The sequence below is a fragment of the Lynx rufus genome, unplaced genomic scaffold, assembly GCF_022079265.1.
Source record: "Lynx rufus isolate CCGP_SWC_20201006 ecotype Redwood Valley unplaced genomic scaffold, mLynRuf1.p SCAF_14, whole genome shotgun sequence".
Taxonomy (NCBI): domain Eukaryota; kingdom Metazoa; phylum Chordata; class Mammalia; order Carnivora; family Felidae; genus Lynx; species Lynx rufus.
In genome coordinates this window covers 53698635-53720379 of record NW_025814828.1, presented here as the reverse complement: position 1 = coordinate 53720379, position 21745 = coordinate 53698635, and the positions used below count along the sequence as shown (strand labels likewise).

The following is a 21745-nucleotide window of genomic DNA, read 5'->3' as shown; positions in this document are numbered from 1 at the left end:
AAAAAACTGCTAGAAGTGATTCATGAATTCAGCAAACTTGTAGGATATAAAATCAACGCACAGAAATTTGTTGCATTCCTATACACCAACAATGAAGTGACAGAAAGAATAATCAAGGAATTGATCCCATTTACAGTTGCACCAATAACCATAAAACACCTAGGAATAAATCTAACCAAAGAGGTGAAAAATCTATACACTGAAAACTATAGAAAGCTTATGAAAGAAATTGAAGAAAACACAAAAAAATGGAAAAAAGATTCCATGCTTCTGGATAAGAGGAACAAATATTGTTAAAATGTCGATACTACCCAAAGCAATCTACATATTCGATGCAATCCCAATCAAAGTAACACCAGCATTTTTTACAGAGCTAGAACAAATAATCCTAAAATTTGTATGGAACCGGAAAATACCCCAAATAGCCAAAGAAGTCTTGAAAAAGAAAACCAAAGCAGGAGAGGAGACATCACAATCCCAGACTTCAAGCTATACTATCAAAGCTATAATCATCAAGACAGTATGGTACTGGCACAAGAACAGACACTCAGATCAATGGAACAGAATAAAGAACCCATAAATGGACCCAGAAATGTATAGCCAAGTAATCTATGACAAAGCAGGAAAGAATATCCAGTGAAATAAAGACAGTGTCTTCAGCAAGTGGTGCTGGGAAAACTGGACAGCGATATGCAGAAGTATGAACCTGGACCACACTCTTACACTATACACAAAAATAAACTCAAAATGGGTGAAAGACCTAAATTTAAGACAGGAAGCCATCAAAATCCTTGAGGAGAAAGGAGGCACAAACGTCTTTCATCTTGCCTGCAGCAACTTCTTACTGAACACATCTCTAGAGGCAAGGGAAACAAAAGCAAAAATGAACTACTGGGACCTCATCAAAATAAAAAGCTTCTGCACAGCGAAAGAAACAATCAGTAAAACTAAAAGGCAACTGACAGAATGGAGAAAATATTTGCAAATGACATATCAGATAAAGGGTTAGTATCCAAAATCTATAAAGAACTTATCAAACTCAACATCCAAAAAACAAATAATCCAGTGAAGAAATGGGCAAAAGACATGAATAGACACTTCTCCAAGGAAGACATCAGATGGCCAACCAACACATGAAACAATGCTCAACATCACTCATCATCAGGGAAATACAAGTCAAAACCACAATGAGATACCACATGATACCTGTCAGAGTGGCTAACAGTAACAACTCAGGCAACATCAGATATTGGTGAGGATGCAGAGAAAGAGGATCTCTTTTGCATTGTTGGTGGCAATGCACACTGGTGCAGCCACTCTGGAAAACTATATGGAGGTTCCTCAAAAAACTAAAAATAGAACTACCCTACGACCCAGCAATTGCACTACTAGGCATTTATTCATGGGATACAGGTGTGCTGTTTCGAAGGGACACATGCACCCCCATGTTTATAGCAGCACTATCAACAATAGCCAAAGTATGGAAAGAGCCCAAATGTCCATCAATGGATGAATGGATAAAGAAGAAGTGGTATATATATATATACACCTATATATATATATATATATATATATATATATATATATACACACACACATATATATATATACACAATGGAGTATTACTCTGCAATCAAAAAGAATGAAATCTTGCCATTTGCAAGTATGTGGATGGAACTGGAGGGTATTATGCTAAGTGAAACTAGTCAGTCAGAGAAAGACAAAAATCACATGACTTCACTTACATGAGGACTTTAAGAGGCAAAACAGATGAACATAATGGAAGGGAAATGAAAATAATATAAAAACAGGGAGGGGTACAAAGCATAAGAGACTCATAAATATGGAGAACAAATGGAGGGTTACTGGGGGGGTTGTGGGAGGGGGGATGGGCTAAATGGGTTCGGGGCATTAAGGAATCTACTCCTGAAATCATTGTTTCACTATATGCTAACTAATTTGGATGTAATTTTTAAAAATAAAAAATTAAATTAAATAAAAAAAAAGAAAATCAAATGAAATTATCTTTTTAAGAGTTGTATAAGATATTGATCACATCCTAAGGCTTTCCTAAATCATTAATCTTACTTCATATGACAAATTAATATACAGTTTTGATATTTCCTTGATGAGCGTATTTTTTCATTGTGAAATGTGAGACCAAAATTAAATATAATGACTTAAAAGGATTTCATCAATGTCCAAGATAGTAGAAAAATAATTTTCAGAGTCCTGCTTACCATATATTTTGATAAGTAGTGCAATATATGTATTCTAAGTCTTTTTGTAACTGTAAAATATTTCAAAATATAAAAAAATACTGAATATAGTATAATGAACAATTACATGCCCACCCATGATTAAAGTGTACTTATATCAAAAAAAAAAAGAAGAATTGTGGTGTCTCCAGCTTTGTTTTTGTTTTTCAAGATTGCTTTGGCTGTTCCAGATCTTTTGTGTTTCCATACAAATTTGAGGATTGTTTTTCTAGGTATGTGAAAAATGCTGGTGGTATTTTTTATAGGAATTGCATTAAATGTGCAGATTGCTTTGGGTGGTAAGGACATTTTAACGATATTTGTTCTTCCCATCCATGAGCATGGAATGCCTTTACATTTTTTGTGTTCTCTTCAATTTCTGTCGTCAGTGTTTGATAATTTTCAGAGTACGTGTATTTCACTTCTTTGGTTATGTTTATTCCTAGGTATCTTATGGTTTTTGATGTAATTGTAAGTGGGATTGATTCCTTGGTTTCTCTTTCTGCTGCTTCATTACTGGTGTATATAAATGCAACAGATTTCCGTATGTTGCTTTTTTGTGCTGTGAATTTACTGAATTCCTGTATCAGCTCTAGGAGTTTTTGGTGGAGTTTTTGGGTTTTCTATACATAGCATCATGTCATCTGCAAATAGTGAAACTTCTTCCTTGCCAACTTGTATGCCATCTATTTGTTTTTCTTGTCTGATTGCTGTGGCTAGGACTTCCAGTATTATGTAAAACAATGGCAGTGTGAGTAGACATCCCTGCCTTTTTTGTGACCTTAGGGAAAAATGCTGTCAGGTTTTTTTCCCATTGAGGATGATGTCAGCTGTGGATTTTTCATATATGCCCTTTACGATGTTGAGGTATGTTCCCTCTAAATTTATTTTGTTGAAGATTTTTATCATGAATCATTGTTGTAGTTCATCAAATCCTTTCTTTGCATTTATTGAAATGATCATACATTTCTTATCCTTTCTTTTATTAATGTGGTGCATCACTTTGATTCTTTTGTGAATATTTAATGACCCTTGCAGCCTAGAAATAAATCCCACTTGAACATGATGAGTGAATTAGTTAATGTATTGTTGGATTTGGTTTGTTAGTGTTTTATTGAGAATTTTTGTCTTCATGTTCATCAGGGATATTTCCCTGTAATTCTATTTTTTAGTGGAGTTTTTATCTAGTTTTTGGTATCAGGGTAATGCTGGCCTCATAGAATGAATTTGTGAGTTTTCTTTCCTTTTCTATATTTTGTGATAATTTGAAAATAATAGGTATTAGGTCTTCTTTAAATGTTTGGTAGAATTTGCCTGTGAAGTCATCTGACACAGGTTTTTTTGGGGACTTTTTGATTACAGATTCAATTTCTTTGCTGGTTATTGCTCTGTTCAAGTTTTCTATTTCTTCCTGTTCCTGTTTTGGAATTTATATGTTTTTAGAAATTTATCCATTTCTTCTAGGTTGTCCAATTAGTTGGCATATAATTTTTCATAATGTTCTCTTATATTTGCTTGTGTTTCTGTCATGTTGGGTATTAATTCTTCTATCTCACTTCTGATTTCATTTATTAGGGTGCATTATCTTTTCTAGTTGATAACTCTCACTAGAGATTTATCAATTTTATTAAGTTTTTCAAAGAACCATCTCCTGGTTTCATTGATCTGTTCTATTTTTTTTATTTGTTTCTATATCATTGATTTCTGTTGTACTCTTTATTAACCCCTTCCTTTTCCTGTGTTTGGGTTTTGTCTGTTCTTCTTTTTCTTGCTCCTTTAGGTATAAGGTTATGTTGTTTATTTAAGATTTTTCTTCCTTCTTGAGGTAGGCCTATATAGCTATATATTTCCCTCTTTGGACTGCTTTTGCTGGATCCCAAAGGTTTTAGACTGTTGTGTTTTCATTTTCATTTGCTTCCATATATTTTTTATTTCTTCTTTGATTTCCTGTTTAACCAATTCACTGTTTAGTAGCATGTTGTTTAAGCTCGATGTATTTGTGGCCTTTCCAAGTTTTTTCTTGTGAGTGACTTCTAGTTTCATAGTGTTGTGGTCACAAAAGGTGCATGGTATGATATCAATCTTTGTGTATTTGTTGAGGCCTGTTTTGTAACCTAGTATTTGATCTATTCTGAGAATGTTCCACATGCTCTTGAAAACAATGTGTATTCTCCTGTTTTATGATGAAATGTTCTGAATATATTGGTTAAAGTCCATGTGGTCTTGTGTGTCATTCAAGGCCATTGTTTTCTTGTTGATTTTCTGTTTGGATGATCTGTCCATTTATGTAAGCGAGGCATTAAAGTCCCCTACTATTATTATATTATTATCCATTAATTCTTTTATGTTTGTTATTAAATATTTTATGTATTTGGGTGCTCCCATGTTGGATGCATAAATATTTACAATCGTTATATCTTCTTGTTGGATTATTCCCTTTATGATTATATAATGCCCTTCTTTGTCTCTTGTTACAGTCTTTGCTTCTAAGTCCAGTCTGTCTGATACAAGTACTGTTACTCTAGCTTTAGACATCCATTTGTGTGATAAATGTTTCTCCATCCCCTCACTTTCAATCTGCAAGTGTTTTTAGGTCTAAAGTGAGTCTCTTCTAAGCACTATATAGGTGACCCTTTTTTTTATTATTAATTCTGACATGCTATGTCTTTGGATTGGAGCATTTAGTCCATTTATATTCAAAATAATTATTAATTTAAATGTATTTGTTGCCATTTTACTTTGTCGTTGTCTGGAGATATTTTCTGATCTTTTCTTATATTTGTCACTGTTGGCCTCTCCTTTGTATCAAAGAGTCCCTTTGAATATTTCATGCATGGCTAGTTTTGTGGTCATGAATTCCTTTAGTTTTTGTTTTTTGGGAAACGATCTCTCTTTCTATTCTTCATGTTAGCCTTGCTGGATGGAATATTCTTGACTGAAGATTTTTCCCAATTAGCACTTTGAATATATCATGCCACTCCCTTCTGGCTTGCCAAGTTTCTGTTGAGAAATCTCCAGCTAGCCTTAAGAGTCTTCCATTGTAAGTTAAGGACTTCTCTTGTCTTGCCACTTTTATGATTTTTTTCTTTTTCACTATATTTTGCAAATTTAATTATAATATGTCTTAGTGTTGGCCTGCTTTTGTTGGTTTTGATGAGACTTATCTGTGATCTGATCCATCCTGGATCTGGATGTCTGTTTCCTTCCCTATATTAAGGAAGTTTTCATCTATTTCTTCAAATAAATTTTATGTCCCTCTTTCTCTCTCTTCTTCATCTGGGACTTCTATAATATGAATGTTATTACATTTGATATAGTCATTCAGATCCTTAAATCTATTCTCATATTCCATGAATTCTTCTCTCTTTTGTTAAGCCTCATTATTTTCCATTATTTTGTCTTCAGGGTCACTAATTCATTCTTCTGCTTCTTCTAGTCTGCTGTTCATTGCATCAAGCTTGTTTCCAATCTCATTTATTGCATTATTCATCTCTGATTGCTTCATTGTTAACTATTTTATCTGTGTTTAAGGGTGTCCCTGATGTCTTCTATTCTTCTCTCAAGCCCAGTGGGTATCCTTATGATTGTTGCTTTAAATTCTCCATCAAACAGATTACTTATATCTGTTTTGCTTACATCTTTGTTAGTGGCCTTATCTTGTTCTTTCATTTGGGACAGATTCTTCTGTCAGCACTTTGTGTAAGTCTCTGCCTTCTTTTCTGTGTAGGAAAAGCCAGTTATGCATACTGATACTAAAAGTAATAGCTTTATGAAGAAGAGGTCATGTAGTGCTCAGGGCGTGGCACTTCAGGGAGTGTCTCAGGTGTGTACTGTGTGCACTCTACTGTGGTGTTTTCACTGCTCTATCGTTCAAGCAAGTTATCTGCAGATGTTCTCCTTGCCTACTGTGGGCCGATTTTTGTCCCTGGCCTGAGTATGGTGAGTTTTAACTAGGTGTGCTCTGGTGTGCTTGTGAAATGAGACCTGACACCAACTCCACCAGAGCCATGGCCCTGCAGAACTCTCTGGTCAGGAGATGTGGTGTCAGCAAGGGTTTGTGCCGGTCTTCTGGAGGAGGGGCCCGCCATGCTGGTATTAAGCTAATTTTGACTTAGAAGGACAGTCTCCCTGGGGTGCAGGGATTGGGCTTGGTATAAGAATGTTTGGCAGCCTGTGTCCCTGCTGAACTGCTTACTACAAGTGGCACTGTGTTTTTGCTGAGTAGCAGGGTGGGAAGTGGTGCCAGCCAGCTCCTTTCTTCTCAGAGAGGTGTCTCTGTGAAAGCTGACTTCAGTTTGCTCTGAGAAGAGTGAATAATCTCCCCACTGTTTGCCTCAAGCATGCTTCAGATCTTTGTTGCCATGCCATCTGCTCCCCTGTTGTTTGCCTGCCTTCTCTCTGTGAGCAGGGTAGTGCCTTCAGGACTCTATCCCAGCCAAGCCTGCTACCCTTTAAAATTCTAGGCTTTAAGCCCTGTTGACTGCAAGTTCTGACTAAATTTTGCCCCTCTCATTTTCCAAGCCAGTGGCTTTGTGGAAACATTCTCCTTCAGAGTTTCCTTCTGTGCTTCTCTCTCTTCCTCTCTTTCTCTATCTCTCTCTGTCTCTTCTCTGTGACCCTGGTTTTCCCCCCAAAGTACCTAGGATCTATTTCTCCCCTAAACCACATATCTGCACTTCCTACCTTCTTTGATGTGGCCTGTTCTCCCCCCTCCTTTTTTTTAACATTTCTTTTTTTTCTTTTAATATTTTTGAGAGAGAGACATAGAGAACAAGCAGGGGAGGGGAAGAGAGAGAGACACAGAATCTGAAGCAGTCTCAAGGCTCCGAGCCATCAGCACAGAACCTGACATGGGGCTTGAACTCACAAACCATGAGATCGTGACCTGAGCCAAAGTTGGATGCTTAACTGACTGAGCCACCCAGGTTCACCTCTTCTCTATGTTTAATTGTGGAGTTTGTTTTATCACTCTTCAGGTCAATTTCTGGGGTATTTAGTATGATTTTATAGTTATCTAGTTGTGTTTATGGGAAGAGGGGAACCTAGGGTCCTCCTACTCTGAAACCATATTGTTCTTTCTCCTGCTCCTGTTTTTTTTCTGCCCATTGTAATTCCAACTATCACTCCCCAAGGCTGGATGGAGGTGTAATTCACATTGGTCTCTCCAACTCTCTGCTCTTATCTCTTTGTTTCCACTCTCTTTCTTTCTTTCCCTCTTCTTTTGTCCCCACTTAATCTCCTTTCTCCATGTTACAATTTAGCAATGAGTGGATGCAGGGTCAGAATTAAAGAAGGTTGTCTCATTAAACCATTCTGGTTACTTTAAAAAAATGCAGTATTAAGTCCTGTTGATTGTTAATTGCTCTATTTCTGTTTTGTTTTCTTATCTGTAGAAAGAAATGATTAGGGACATGTGTACTAGGTTGGTTTGGGCAGTGGAATTTTTAACATAAAGGTCCATTAATAACTGTGATTATTTCAGTTAATAGTAATGGAATATGACTAAAGTATTGATTCATATTTTTAACTTGTTGTAACTCCCAGTATATGCATGCAGTTTCTTTAGTAAAACATTTAAAAAGTACAGAATATTTTATTTATTTATTTTACTAGGGCTTCCCCACAATTTCTATTTTGGGCAATATAGGAAATGCCACATACATACATACAGATGATCGCAAATATGTAGTCATGCCTTGGGTAAATTTAACCTTCAGTTTTCTTCCTCCACATTAGCATATATATTTTTATAAATATATGCAAGAGGTTTTGCACAGTAAGAGACCTTCTTATCTCTGCAAGCAATATATTACCATAAGCAGTTACTTAGAAGGTAAAGGTAGGAGATAATGTCCTAACATATCTCTAATATATTTTTCTTTTATATCAAAAATATGTCACTCATATACCTCTGATTTTATACAAGCATCTTTAAAATATACCTTCTTATCTCTGCAAGCAATATATTACCATAAGCAGTTACTTAGAAGGTAAAGGTAGGAGATAATGTCCTAACATATCTCTAATATATTTTTCTTTTATATCAAAAATATGTCACTCATATACCTCTGATTTTATACAAGCATCTTTAAAATATACAAGCACCTTTAAAATATTCTGCCTTGTTGTCAGAACATGTGTAGTATGTTTTTGTTTGAGAAGTACATTCACCATATATTTTGTGCCGAATTCTTCAATGAAGCACAGATAAAACAAGTAGTCAGAAATAAAGACCTGTCTGTTGCCACTGACACTGAAACTGTATCCTTTTCCACTTTCATCACTCCCCAAAGAAGCAAGTGCCCGACTGGTATAATCACTAAGAATTCTTTTGTGGTATTTGCCTACCTAACATAGCTTCACAAAGGGTCTTCTAACCCTGGTGCTCAAATCCTCATTTTGATGTTGGAAGTTATATCATCCCACTAGAATTTTGGTCATGTTGCTTAAAGCTCTGTCTCTATGTAAATATCCAGGCATGTGTAAGGTTTTGTCACTGCCATATATACTGTAGTGTAGATTGAATGAATTTATATTGCAAGTTTTGATTTTGATGAAAGGGTATGGAATAACTTGAAGACTCTATACAGAGAAGTTGGACTCAGCACTGAAAGTGAATGATACAAGAGAAAATGTGGGTGGAGAGAGAGAACAACTATTATTGCTATTCATTCACTCAGGCAGGATTTATTACAAAGCACCAAGGACTTCTACATCTAGTCTAAACAGATTAGTGCTAGTGCATGGAAGTAACTGATTCTGTATATTCTTTTGGCTTGTTATTTTGATATTGTTCATTTTTTATTTAAATACAATTTATTGTCAAATTGTTTTTCATACAACACCCACTGCTCATCCCAAGTGCTCTCCTCCATGCCCAACATCCATTTTCCACTCTCCCCCACCCCCCATCAAACCTCAGTTTGTTCTCAGTCCTTAAGAGTCTTTTATGGTTTGCCTCCCTCCCTCTCTATAACTTTTTTTCCCCTTCCCCTCCCCCATGATCTTCTGCTAAGGTTCCCAGGATCCACATATGAGTTAAAACATATGGTATCTGTCTTCCTCTGCCTGACTTATTTCACTTAGCATAATACATTCCAGCTCCATCCACGTTGCTGCAAATAGCCATATTTCATTCTTTCTCATTGCCAAATAGTATTCCATTGTATATATAAAGCACATTCTCTTTATCCATCCATCAGATGATGGACATTTAGGCTCTTTCCATAATCTGGCTATTGTTGAAAGTGCTGCTATAAACATTGGGGTACAAGTGCCCCCATGCATCAGCACTCCTGTATCCCTTGGATAAATTCCTAGCAGCCTATTGCTGGGTCATAGGGTAGTTCTATTTTTAATTTTTTGAGGAACCTCCACACTGTTTTCCAGAGTGGCTGCACCAGTTTGCATTCCCATCAGCAGTGCAAGAGGGTTCCCATTTCTCCACATTCTTGCCAGCATCTATAGTTTCCTGATTTGTTCATTTTAGCCACTCTGACTGCCGTGAGGTGGTATCTGAGTGTGGTTTTGATTTGTATTTCCCTGATGAGGAGCGATGTTGAGCATCTCTTCATGTGCCTGTTGGCCATCTGGATGTCTTCTTTAGAGAAGTGTCTATTCATGTTTTCTGCCCATTTCTTCACTGGATTATTTGCTTTTCGGGTGTGGAGTTTGGTGAGGTCTTTACAGATTTTGGATACTAGCTCTTTATCTGATATGTCATTTGCAAATATCTTTTCCCATTCTGTTGGTTGCCTTTTAGTTTTGTTGATTGTTTCCTTTGCAGTGCCGAAGTTTTTGTCTTGATGAGGTCCCAATAATTCATTTTTGCTTTTAATTCCCTTGCCTTTGGAGATGTGTTGATTGAGAAATTGCTGCAGCTGCACTCAAAGAGATATTTTCCTGCTCTTGGCTCTAGGATTTTGATGGTTTCCTGTCTCACATTCAGGTCTTTCATCCATTTTGAGTTTATTTTTGTGAATGGTAGAAGAAAGTAGTCTAGTTTCATTCTTCTGCATGTTGCTGTCTAGTTGTCCCAGCACCATTTGTTAAAGAGACAGTCTTTTTTTCCATTGGATACTCTTTCTTGCTTTGTCAAAGATTAGTTGGCCATACTTTTGTGGGTCCAAATCTGAGTTCTCTTTTCTATTCCATTGGTTTATGTGTCTGTTTTTGTGTCAATACCATGTTGTCTTGATGATTACAGTTGATAGTAGAGTCTAAACTATGGGATTGTGATGCCTCCTGCTTTGGTTTTCTTCTTTGATAGTACTTTGGCTACACGAGCACTTTGTGGTTCCATACAAATTTTAGGGTTGTTTGATCTGCTTTGAGAACAATGCTGGTGTAATTTTTATTGGGATTGTATTGAAGATGTAGACTGTTTTGGGTAGTATTGACATTTTAACAATATTTATTCCAATCCATGAGCACGGAATGTTTTTCCATTTCTTTGTCTCTTCTTCAATTTCCTTCATAAGCATTCTATAGTTTTCAACATAAAGATCCTTTAAATCTTTGGTTAGGTTTATTCCTAGGTATTTTATGGTTCTTGGTGTAATTGTGAATGAGATCAGTTTCTTTATTTCTCTTTCTGTTGCTTCATTATTGGTGTATAAAAATGCAAACAATTTCTGTACATTAATTTTGTACCTTGTGACTTTGCTGAATTTATGTATCAATTATATTAGACTTTTGGTGGAGTCTGTCGGGTTTTCCAGGTAGTGTATCATGTCCTCTGCAAAAAGTGAAAGTTTGATTTAATCTTTGCTGATGTTGATGCTTTTTTTACATTTAGTTGTCTGATTGCTGATACTAGGACTTACAACACTATGTTACACATAGCGGACATCACAGAGAGTGGACATCCCTGTCATGTTCCTGATCCCAGGGGGAAAGTTCTCAGTTTTTCCCATTGAGGATGATATTATCTGTGGGCCTTTCATAAATGGCTTCTATGATGTTTAAGTATGTTCCTTCTATCCTGACTTTCTTGAGGGTTTTCATCAAGAAATGATGCTGTATTTTGTCAAATGCTTTTTCTGCATCCATTGACAGGATCATGTGGTTCTTATATTTTCTTTTATTAATATGATGTATCAAATTGATTGATTTCCAAATATTGAACCAGTCCTGCAGCCCAGGAATGAATCCCACTTGATCATGATGAATAATTCTCTTTATATGCTGTTGACTTCACTTTGCTAGTATCTTGTTGAGAATTTTTGCATCCATGTTCATCAGGGATATTGGCCTGTAGTTCTCTTTTTTTGCTGGGTCTCTATCTGGTTTAGGAATCAAAGTAATGCTGGCTTCGTAGAATGAGTCTGTAATTTTTCCTTCCCTTTCTATTTTTTGGAACAGCTTGAGAAGGACAGGTATTAACTCTGCTTTAAATGTCTGGTAGAATTCCCCAGTGAAGCCATCTGGGCCAGGACTCTTATTTGTTGAGAGATTTTTGGTGACTGATTCAATTTCTTCACTAATTATGGACCTGTTCAAATTTTCTATTTCCATATGATCCATTTGAGTTTTGGAAGTGGGTGGGTGCTTAGGAATTTGTCCATTTCTTACAGGTTGTCCAGTTTGTTAGCATATAATTTTTCATAGTATTCCTTGATAATTACTGTATTTCTGAGGAATTGGTTGTCATAATTCCATTTTCATTTGTGATTTTATCTATTTGGGTCCTCTCTCTTTTGTTTTTGAGAAACCTGGCTAGAGGTTTATTAATTTTGTTTATTTTTTCAAAAAGCCAACTCTTAGTTTCACTGATCTGTTCTAGTGTGTTTTTGATTCTATATTGTTTATTTCTGCTATGTTCTTTATTATTTCTCTTCTGCTGGCTTTGGGGTGTCTTTCCTGTTCTGCTTTTCTTTCCTTTAGGTGTGCTGTTATATTTTGTATTTGGGATTTTTCTTGTTTCTTGAGATAGGCTTGGGTTGCAATGTATTTTCCTCTCAGGACTGCCTTCGCTGCATCCGAAAGCATTTAGATTGTTGTCTTTTCATTTTAATTTGTTTGCGTACATTTTCGAATTTCTTTTCTAATTGCCTGGTTGACCCATTTGTTCTTTAGTAGGGTGTTCTTTAACCTCCATGCCTTTGGAGGTTTTCCAGACCTTTTCCTGCAGTTGATTTCAAGTTTCATAGCATTGTGATCTGAAAGTGTTCATGGTATGATCTCAATTCTTTTATATTTATTGAGGGCCGTTTGTGACCCAGTATGGATCTATCTTGGAGAATGTTCCATGTACACTCAAGAAGAAAGTATATTCTGCTGCTTTGGGATGTAGAGTTCTAAATATATCTGTCAAATCCATCTGGTCCAATGTATCATTCAAAGCCATTGTTTCTTTACTGATTCTGTGTCTAGATGATCTGTCTATTGTTGTAAGTGGAGTATTAAAGTCCCCTGCAATTACCACATTCTTATCAATAAGATTGCTTATGTTTGTGATTAATTGTTTTAAATATTTGGGTGCCTTCGAATTTGGTGCATAGACATTTATAATTGTTAGTTCTTCCTGATGGATAGATCCTGTAATTATTACCTAGTGCCCTTCTTCATCTCTTGTTACAGCCTTTAATTTAAAGTCTAGTTTGTCTGATATAAGTATGGCTACTCCAGCTTGCCTATGACTTTGAGTAGCATGATAGATAGTTCTCCATCCCTTCATTTTCAATCTGAAGGTGTCCTCAGGTCTAAAATGAGTCTCTTGTAGACAGAAAATAGATGGGTCTTCTTTTTATCCATACTGATACCGTATGTCTTTTGATTGGAGCATTTAGTCCATTTACATTCAGTGTTATTTTTGAAAGATATGGGTTTAGTCATTGTGATGTCCGTAGCTTTCATGCTTGTAGTGATGTCTCTGGTACTTTGTGGTCCTTGCAACATTTCACTCACAGAATCCCCCTTAGGATCTCTTGTAGGGCTGGTTTAGTGGTGATGAATTCCTTCAGTTTTTGTTTGTTTGGGAAAACCTTTATCTCTCCTATTCTGAATGACAGACCTTCTGGACAGAGAATTTTCGGCTGCATGTTTTTCCTGTTCATCACATTGAAGATTTCCTGCCATTCCTTTCTGGCATGCCAAGTTTCAGTAGATAGATCTGCCACTACTCTTATGGGTTTACTTTTGTAAGTTAGAGCGTGTTTATCCCTAGCTGCTTTCAGAATTTTCTCTTTATCCTTGTATTTTTCCAGTTTCACTATGATATGTCATGCAGAAGATCAAATCAAGTTATGTCTGAAGGGATTTCTCTGTGCCTCTTGTATTTCACTGCCTTTTTCCTTCCCCAGATCAGGGAAGTTCTCACCTATGATTCATTCAAGTGCATTTTCAGACCCTTTCTCTCTCTTTTCTTCTTCTGGAATTCCCATGATACAGATATTGTTCCAGTTGATTGCATCACTTAATTCTCTAATTTGCCCCTCTTGATCCTGGATTTTTTAATCTTTCTTTTTCTCAGCTTCCTCTTTTTCCATAATTTTATCTTCTAATTCACCTATTCTCCCCTCTGCCTCTTCAATTTGTGCTGTGGCCGCCTCCATTTTATTTTGCTCCTCATTTGTAGCATTTATTAATTCATTGTGACTGATTTTTAGTTCCTTAATCTCTGCAGTAATAGATTCTCTGCTGTCTTCTATGCCTTCTTCAAGCCCAGTGATTAATCTTATGACTATTATTCTAAATTCTTATTCAGTTATATTGCTTATATCTGTTTAAATCAATTCTTTAGCTTTCAGTTCTTCCTGGATTTTCTTTTGCATGGAATTCTTCCATTTCATCATTTTGGCTACTTTTCTGTCCCTTTTGAGTTTTAAAAGCTTCTTATGTGCTCTGTACCTGTGAGCACTCATATTAAAGGGGGGTCATACACTGTTCAGGACCTGGCCCTTCAGTAGGTGTTTTTTTGGAGAGTGTTACTTGCTCTGTGTTGTCCCGACTTTGGTCATTTTATTTCTCTACTTGTAGTGATGTTTTGGACCCTCCACAAGATCTGCTTTGAGTTGTTATTTGAAGTAGCCCTGGAAAGGAAAACAAACAGAAAAACCAACAGGAAACAAAGACAGGCAAACACACAGACAAATAAAACAAACATACAGACCAGACACACACACACATAAAACAAACTAATCCAAAAGCAAAAAAGCAGAAACACCAGCTACAAGTAAAGAAAAGGGTGGAGGCAGTGCTGATGGAAGAGCATATACAAATAGAGAAATGACAGGGGTGGGGACAAAGAGAAAATAAACATTGACTGGGCAGAGAGGCTAAATGGCCTTATCAAGAGAGAGAGAAAGAAAGAAAATAAAGAAGGAGGTGGGGGAAAAATAAAAGATAAAATTACCCAGACAGAGAAACTATGGCTTGATTATTCCAAAGAGAGAGAAAGGAAAGTAGAGAAGGTGGTGAAGAACATGTATGAAGAGAATGGATTAAATATGTCTGCTTAAACAAACCAACAACCAGAGTAACCAGCCTAGAGGAGGGAAGAGATAAGAAAGGAATATATATCTAAGTAACAAGAATTGTCCGAGAATTAATCCAGGGTCTGCAGCAGCACTGGTCTGGATGATAGAGCCCTTTGGTTTCACAGCATCTGTCCTGCTCCAGCAGATATTCAGTGACCAGGCATGGAGGGGCGTGGTTTGGTGTAGGCTGGTTCCGCCTCCACTATGGGCCCCGGACAGATCCCTGAGGTCTCGCCTTGGTGGTGCAGGGGTGGGGGGGGGTGGGGGATGGCGATCCCCCAGCTTCTTCTCCATGGGGCTTGGTGGACTCCATTTGAGTCGTCCTCACTGTGCAGCAGGCACAGATGGGGCGGGCCTTCTCGCTCCCCTGACTCCCCTGACCAGCGCTTGGCTAGGATTCAAAGTCCCATTCTGTCTGCTCTGGCACTAAGGAAGTGCCTCTCTGTGCAGCCTGGGATCAAAGTCCCATTCTGTCTGCTCTGCAACTGAGGAAGTGCCTCTCTGTGCAGCCTGATATGTGCTCCCAGCTGGCTTTGTCTATGCCGCAGCACTTCAGGGAGGACCACCTTTTCCTGCTGCAGACTGTATTGCTGACATCCCCGCTGAACCCCGGGATGGCAGAGGCAGGCAAGCTTTGTCCTTTCCCACAGCACTCCAAAGAGGGGACTGGTTTCTTCTACTGTGGACTGCACCCCTGACCTACCACCGAACCCAGGGCTGGCTCTCCTCCTCCCCAGGTGTGCAAATGGGTCAGCTGGCCCCAGTCCAAGAAAGCCCCGCAGTTAGAGATGGTATCGCTCTCAGTCCCAGCCCGAGGTTATCTTTTGTCCAGATACAGTCGTATGTTTCCCCAGCAACTGTTTCTCTTCCCTTTGTCTCTCCACAAAAGGGGATCCCTCCCCTCTGTGCTTACGTGGCCCATTTTATCTCCCCCATTTCTCAATCACCTACTTATAGCCCGTCGAGGATGTTCCAGTGACTCCTTTTTAGACTCAGTCTCTTTTCCTCCCAGACTCTTGGGGGTTCAAAGTCCTTTGGCTTCAGCACTTCTTTGAGAGATGCCGGAAGTTTGGATCGCCCCACTTCTCTGCCATGTTGGCCTCTTCCTCTCCCTAATCAATATTGTTCATTTTTAGTAGATTAACTAGTTTCAGGAAAATTATCTTTATTTTTCATAAGTGCCATTTTAGTTAGCTTAAAATTTCTTATTTGAATTGTAAATTGAATTGTTGTTATTATGATATATTAAAACATAAGATAAAAGAATTAGAAACACTAGCATTTATATATGATCAATACATACATTTTCTTAAGGTTGTCTATCTTTTTATTTTCATTCTTGCAGCAAAGAGGACTTTGAGTCTACAGATGAGGTAAGTGCAAAAATAGTTGAAAATCAAATATAGGTGATAACAAAGCAGATTCTGATATTTGCACCAATAATACTGTTTTAGTTTGGTACCTTTATTAGACTGGAAACACAGATTAGTGAAAGATATAATGATCATTTTGTCTTTAAAATGATAGAACCATTTATATGTTTGTAATTATGGGGCACCTGGGTGGCTCAGTTGGGGAAGCATCCGACTTCAGTTCAGGTCATGATCTTACAGTTGGTGGGTTCAAGCCCCAGGTTGGGCTCTGTGCTGACCATGCAGATCCTGTAGCCTGTTTCAGATTCTGTGTCTCCCTCTCTCTCTGCCTTTCCCCTGCTCACACTCCATCTCTCTGTGTCTCTCAAAAATAAATTAAAATGTTATTTTTTTTTATATTTTTCTAATGGCTATAAAAGTAATAATCATAAAGGTAATAATTATTAATGTGAAAAATATTTCATCAACTGTTGTTTATGACTTTGTCTTTGCTTATCAAAACATTTAAAATTTCATTTACCACATACTCTCTGCTTTAGAAAATTAAGACCTACGTTAACTAAGTAGCAAAGTTAGTTTTAATGTATTTTGAACCTTATGACCCATGCCAAACAGAAATCAACTTAAGTTTTTTTCAATTTTTAATTCTATTATATATGCACATTTTGTTAAGTATTACTTCAAATGGAATAAGTGATCAGCTAGAGAAAGAACTGATTTCGATGTAATAAAAAAGCACAGTGGCCTCTTTTGTGTTTTTTTTCTTTTTTATAAAAAATTTTTTGCTTACATTTATTTATTTTTTAATAGAGAGAGACAGAACACAAGTGGGGGAGGGGCAGAGAGAGAAGGAGACACAGAATCCAAAGCAGGGTCCAGGCTGCGAGCTGTCAGCACAGAGCCCGTCACAGGGCTCGAACTCACAAACCATGAGATCATGACCTGAGCCAAAGTTGGACGCTTAACCGACTGAGCCACCCAGGTGCCCCAATTTTTTTTCTTTATTTGCAATGTATTGATATACTGCATTCATTACAGTGATTTTCACTTAAAATTAGTTGAAGCTTCTCACAAAAGGGGATGTCAGTGGGGATATGTCTGAAATAAATAACGGGGCTTAAGAGTATACTTATTTTAATAAGCACTGAGAAATTTATAGAATTGCTAAATCATTATATTGTACACCTGAAACTAACATAACACTGTATGTTAATTATATTTGAATAAAATAAAAGAAGACAATGATACTTGGTGGGATGGGCATAGGATTTGGCAAGATAAGTATCTGCTGTGATGTCTTAACTTCAGTCCTTGGCTATCTGTTTTTGTTTTTTGTTTTTGTTTTTTGTTTTTTTGTTTTTTTTTTTTTGTAAGGACATCATCTTTCTATGGTTTGGGATAAGGGTACTGAAGTCAGAGGTACTGGATGCTATTCTAATTAACTTGTCTTGCAGCAGCCATAGAGAAAAATCACCCCCTGAGGAAGAGGGAAAGATGTCTTCTGAGGAAGTGGATTCTTGGTTAGTCATCCAAAGAGGGTCTTGAGCAGGTAGAAGAGAAGACCCTTCCTCTATTAGAATCTCCCTCTCTTGGATCTAGACCTCACAGAAGGAAACTGTATGGATATGAGCTTCAGAAGAAGGGCAATAAGATTATGTGGAAGACAGAATAATAGCTCCCCAAAGATGTCCACACCCTAATCCCTGAAACTTTTGAATATGTTACCTTAACATGGTAAAATAAACTTTGCAAATGTGACTAAGTTAAGAATCTTAAAGTGAGGAACTTATCCTGGATTATGTGGGTGGGCCCAATGTTAACACTAATGGTCCTTAAAACAGGGAGGCAGGAGGTCAGAGTCAGGAGATCTGCCAATGGAAGCAGAGATGGGAGTGATGAGGCCACCAGCCAAGGAATTCAGGCAGCCTGTAGAAACAAAAAGGCAATGAAATAGATTCTCCCCTAGAGCCCACCAAAAGAATGCAGTTCTGCTGACACATTAATTTTGCCCCATTGATTCCAACCTCCAAAACTACTAGATAATAAATTTGCATTGCTTCAACTAAAAAAAAAATCAGTTAAAGCTTTTCAATGTTGCTGTGTCAACATTTACTTTTTCAGAAGTCATCATAGCTCAATGTAAATCCTCAATTTTCATTATTTAAAAAATCAACCTCTAAAATGTCATATTTACCACTCATCAAAGCTTCCAGTTGTTGAAAGATACACTGAGAGTATTTAATGGGACTTGAAAGGCCATCTTTTTGTTTTTTAAATTACTCTTAAAAAATGTAGAAATGAAACATCTGATTGGTTGCATAAAGTTTTTCCCTAAAATGCCTAGAATTCAAGGTACTTTCCATAGTGTCTGTAGTATAATCATTTTTTTTAATTTTAAATAATTTGTTTAAGTTTATTTATTTTGAAAAAGACAGAAACAACATGAGTGGGGAAGGGGCAGAGATAATGAGAGAGAGAGAGACAGAGAGAGAGAGAGAATCCCAAGCAGGCTCTGCCCTGTCAGCACAGATCCCAGTGCAGGGCTCGAACGCACCAAACTGTGAAATAATGATCTGAGCTGAAACCAGAAGTTGGACACTTAACCGACTGAGCCACCCAGGTGCCTCTATAATCATTTTTTTTTTAAAGTAAGAACTATCATGGTAGAAATGAAGTTGGTAGCAACTATTGCCCAAAACTGAAATAATCTTTTGATGTTCCTAAAAATATGCTCTGCTGCACAAAAGTCTGTGAACTGCAGACCCTACAATTACAATACTCATGTGTATCTTTTCAATGTATAAGCCTCTCTTTTCTTACAGTCAGAAGACATTGAATCATTGATTCCCAGAGGATTGTCAGAGTTTACAAAACAGCAAATTCGCTATATTCTGCAGGTAAGATGGGGTCAAGAGTGGATGTGAAATCAACAGTGACAAACCACTAGCCAAGGATGCTTCCCTTAATTAAGAACAGAAAGTTCTAAATAAAAATCCTGTTTTACAAGAGTTGATTATACTTTGATTAAAAAAGGGTTGCATACCACTTATATTGAATAATTAGCATTCAGGAAAGCATTATAGAAATAGTAATGCCCTTATTCTCTCCTGACTCCTATAGCAAAACCTGATTCTAACTTGTAGTCTTTGTCCTCATCTTTTCCATTTTGTATTCTTCCCCTCCCCACCGTATCCTTGTAGTAAGATGAGAAAGGCCAGTGCCTTGCTTTTTCTGATTTACGGAAGGGTAGAGACTACTGGAGTAGTAAACTTCCCTACAATGAAATGAGAAACAGAAGAAGATAGATGTTAAAAGAATATGGTTAGATTCTCATTTGGAGGGATTGGTCGGGAAGACGGCGGTGTAGGAGGACGCTGGGCTCACCGCGTCCTGCTGATCACTTAGATTCCACCTACACCTGCCTAAATAACCCAGAAAACCACCAGAAGACTAGCAGAATGGATTCTCTGGAGCCAAGCGCAGACGGGAGGCCCACTGAAGAGGGTAGGAAGGGCAAAGAGGTGGTACATGCTACACGGATTGGCGGGAGGGAGCCGGTGGGGGGAGGGGCGGCGCACCGGCCAAGCAGAGCCCCTGAGTCTGGCTTGCAAAACCGGAGGGGCCGGACAGAGTGTGTTCTGACAGCAAGCGGGACTTAACATCTGGAAGGTTATAAATTAACAGCTCTGCTCGCAGAGCAGGAGGATAGCAGGACAACGGGAGGGAGATTTGTTGAGCCCCGGACAACAGAGCTCAGCTTGGCGGGGAACAAGGGTGCTTGCCAGAGCCATCTCCCTCACCCATCCTCCAACCAAAATCCCAAAGGGAACCAGTTCCTGCCAGGGAACTTGCTTGCACCGCGCAAACACCCAATGCTGTGCTTCTGCAGATCCATCCCTCCATTGGCGGGTCTGACTCCCTCCCATTGCCGCAGGGCCCTTCCTGAAGTGGATCACCAAAGGATAAGCTAGCTGAGCCTGCCCCTCCCACCCTGTGCACCTTGCCAATCCACTCCAGCTAATACGCCAGATCCCCAGCACCACAAGCCTGACAGTGTGAAAGTAGCCCAAACGGGCCACGCCACCGCACAGTGAATACCGCACCTAGGAGAGGGGGGAAGAGAAGGTACACACCAGTGGCTGACTGTGGCCCCAGCGGTGGGCTGGGGCAGACATCAGGTCTGACTGTGGCCCCGCCCACCAACGCAAGTTATTCCAGACAGCACAGGGGAAGTGCCCTGCAGTTCCGAACCACTCCAGGGACTATCCAAAATGACGAAATGGAAGAATTCCCTCCAAAAGAATCTCCAGGAAATAACAACAGCTAACGAACTGATCAAAAATGATTTAAACAATATAACAGAAAGTGAATTTAGAAAAATAGTCATAAAATTAATCGCTGGGCTTGAAAACAGTATAAAGGACAGCAGAGAATCTCTTGCTACAGAGATCAAGGGACTAAGGAACAGTCAGGAGGAGCTAAAAAATGCTATAAATGAAATGCGAAATAAAATGGAGGCAACCACGGCTCGGATTGAAGAGGCAGAGTAGACAATAGGTGAACTAGAAGATAAAATTATGGAAAAAGAGGAAGCTGAGAAAAAGAAAGATGAAAAAACCCAGGAGTATGAGAGGAAATTAGAGAACTAAGTGATGAACTAAAGAGAAATGATCTACGCATATTTGGTATTCCAGAGGAGGAAGAGAGAGGGAAAGGTGCTGAAGGTGTACTTGAAGAAATCATAGCTGAGAAGTTCCCGGATCTGGGGAAGGAAAAAGGCATTGAAATCCAAGAGGCACAGAGAACTCCCTTCAGACGTAACTTGAATCGATCTTCTGCACGACATATCATAGTTAAACTGGCAAAATACAAGGATAAAGAGAAAATTCTGAAAGCAGCTAGAGATAAACGTGCTCTAAACGAGCTCTAAACGTGCTCTAGAGATAAACGTGCTTATCTAGAGATAAGGGAAGACCTACAAGACGCCTGACGGATCTGTCTACTGAAACTTGGCAGGCCAGAAAGGAATGGCAGGAAATCTTCAATGTGATGAACAGAAAAAATATGCAGACGAGAATCCTTTATCCAGCAAGTCTGTCATTTAGAATAGAAGGAGAGATAAAGGTCTTCCCAAACAAACACAAACTGAAGGAATTCGTCACCACTAAACCAGCCCTACAAGAGATCCTAAGGGGGACCCTGTGAGACAAAGTACCAGAGACATCGCTACAAACATAAAACATACAGATATCACAATGACTCTAAACCCATATCTTTCTTTTTTTTTTTTTTAATTTTTTTTTTCAACGTTTATTTATTTTTGGGACAGAGAGAGACAGAGCATGAAAGGGGGAGGGGCAGAGAGAGAGGGAGACACAGAATCGGAAACAGGCTCCAGGCTCCGAGCCATCAGCCCAAGAGCCCGACACGGGGCTCGAACTCACGGACCGTGAGATCGTGACCTGGCTGAAGTCGGACGCCCAACCGACTGCGCCACCCAGGCGCCCCTTTTTTTTTTTTTAAACCCATATCTTTCTATAATAACACTGAACATAAATGGACTAAATGCGCCAACCAAAAGACATAGGGTATTAGAATGTATTAAAAAACAAGACCCATCTATTTGCTGTCTACA

The 21745-nt window shown here is 38.3% G+C and overlaps 1 protein-coding gene across 1 annotated transcript in view; it reads left to right on the top strand.

The window, feature by feature from the left end:
• POF1B (POF1B actin binding protein) overlaps positions 1-21745 on the top strand; it is a 118597-nt gene that overhangs the window by 72752 nt on the left and 24100 nt on the right. Inside the window, exons 6-7 of the mRNA XM_047075802.1 lie at positions 16083-16110; positions 18933-19007. Of these exons, the coding sequence (XP_046931758.1) occupies positions 16083-16110; positions 18933-19007 (103 nt within the window). The remainder of the gene's footprint in view (positions 1-16082; positions 16111-18932; positions 19008-21745) is intronic.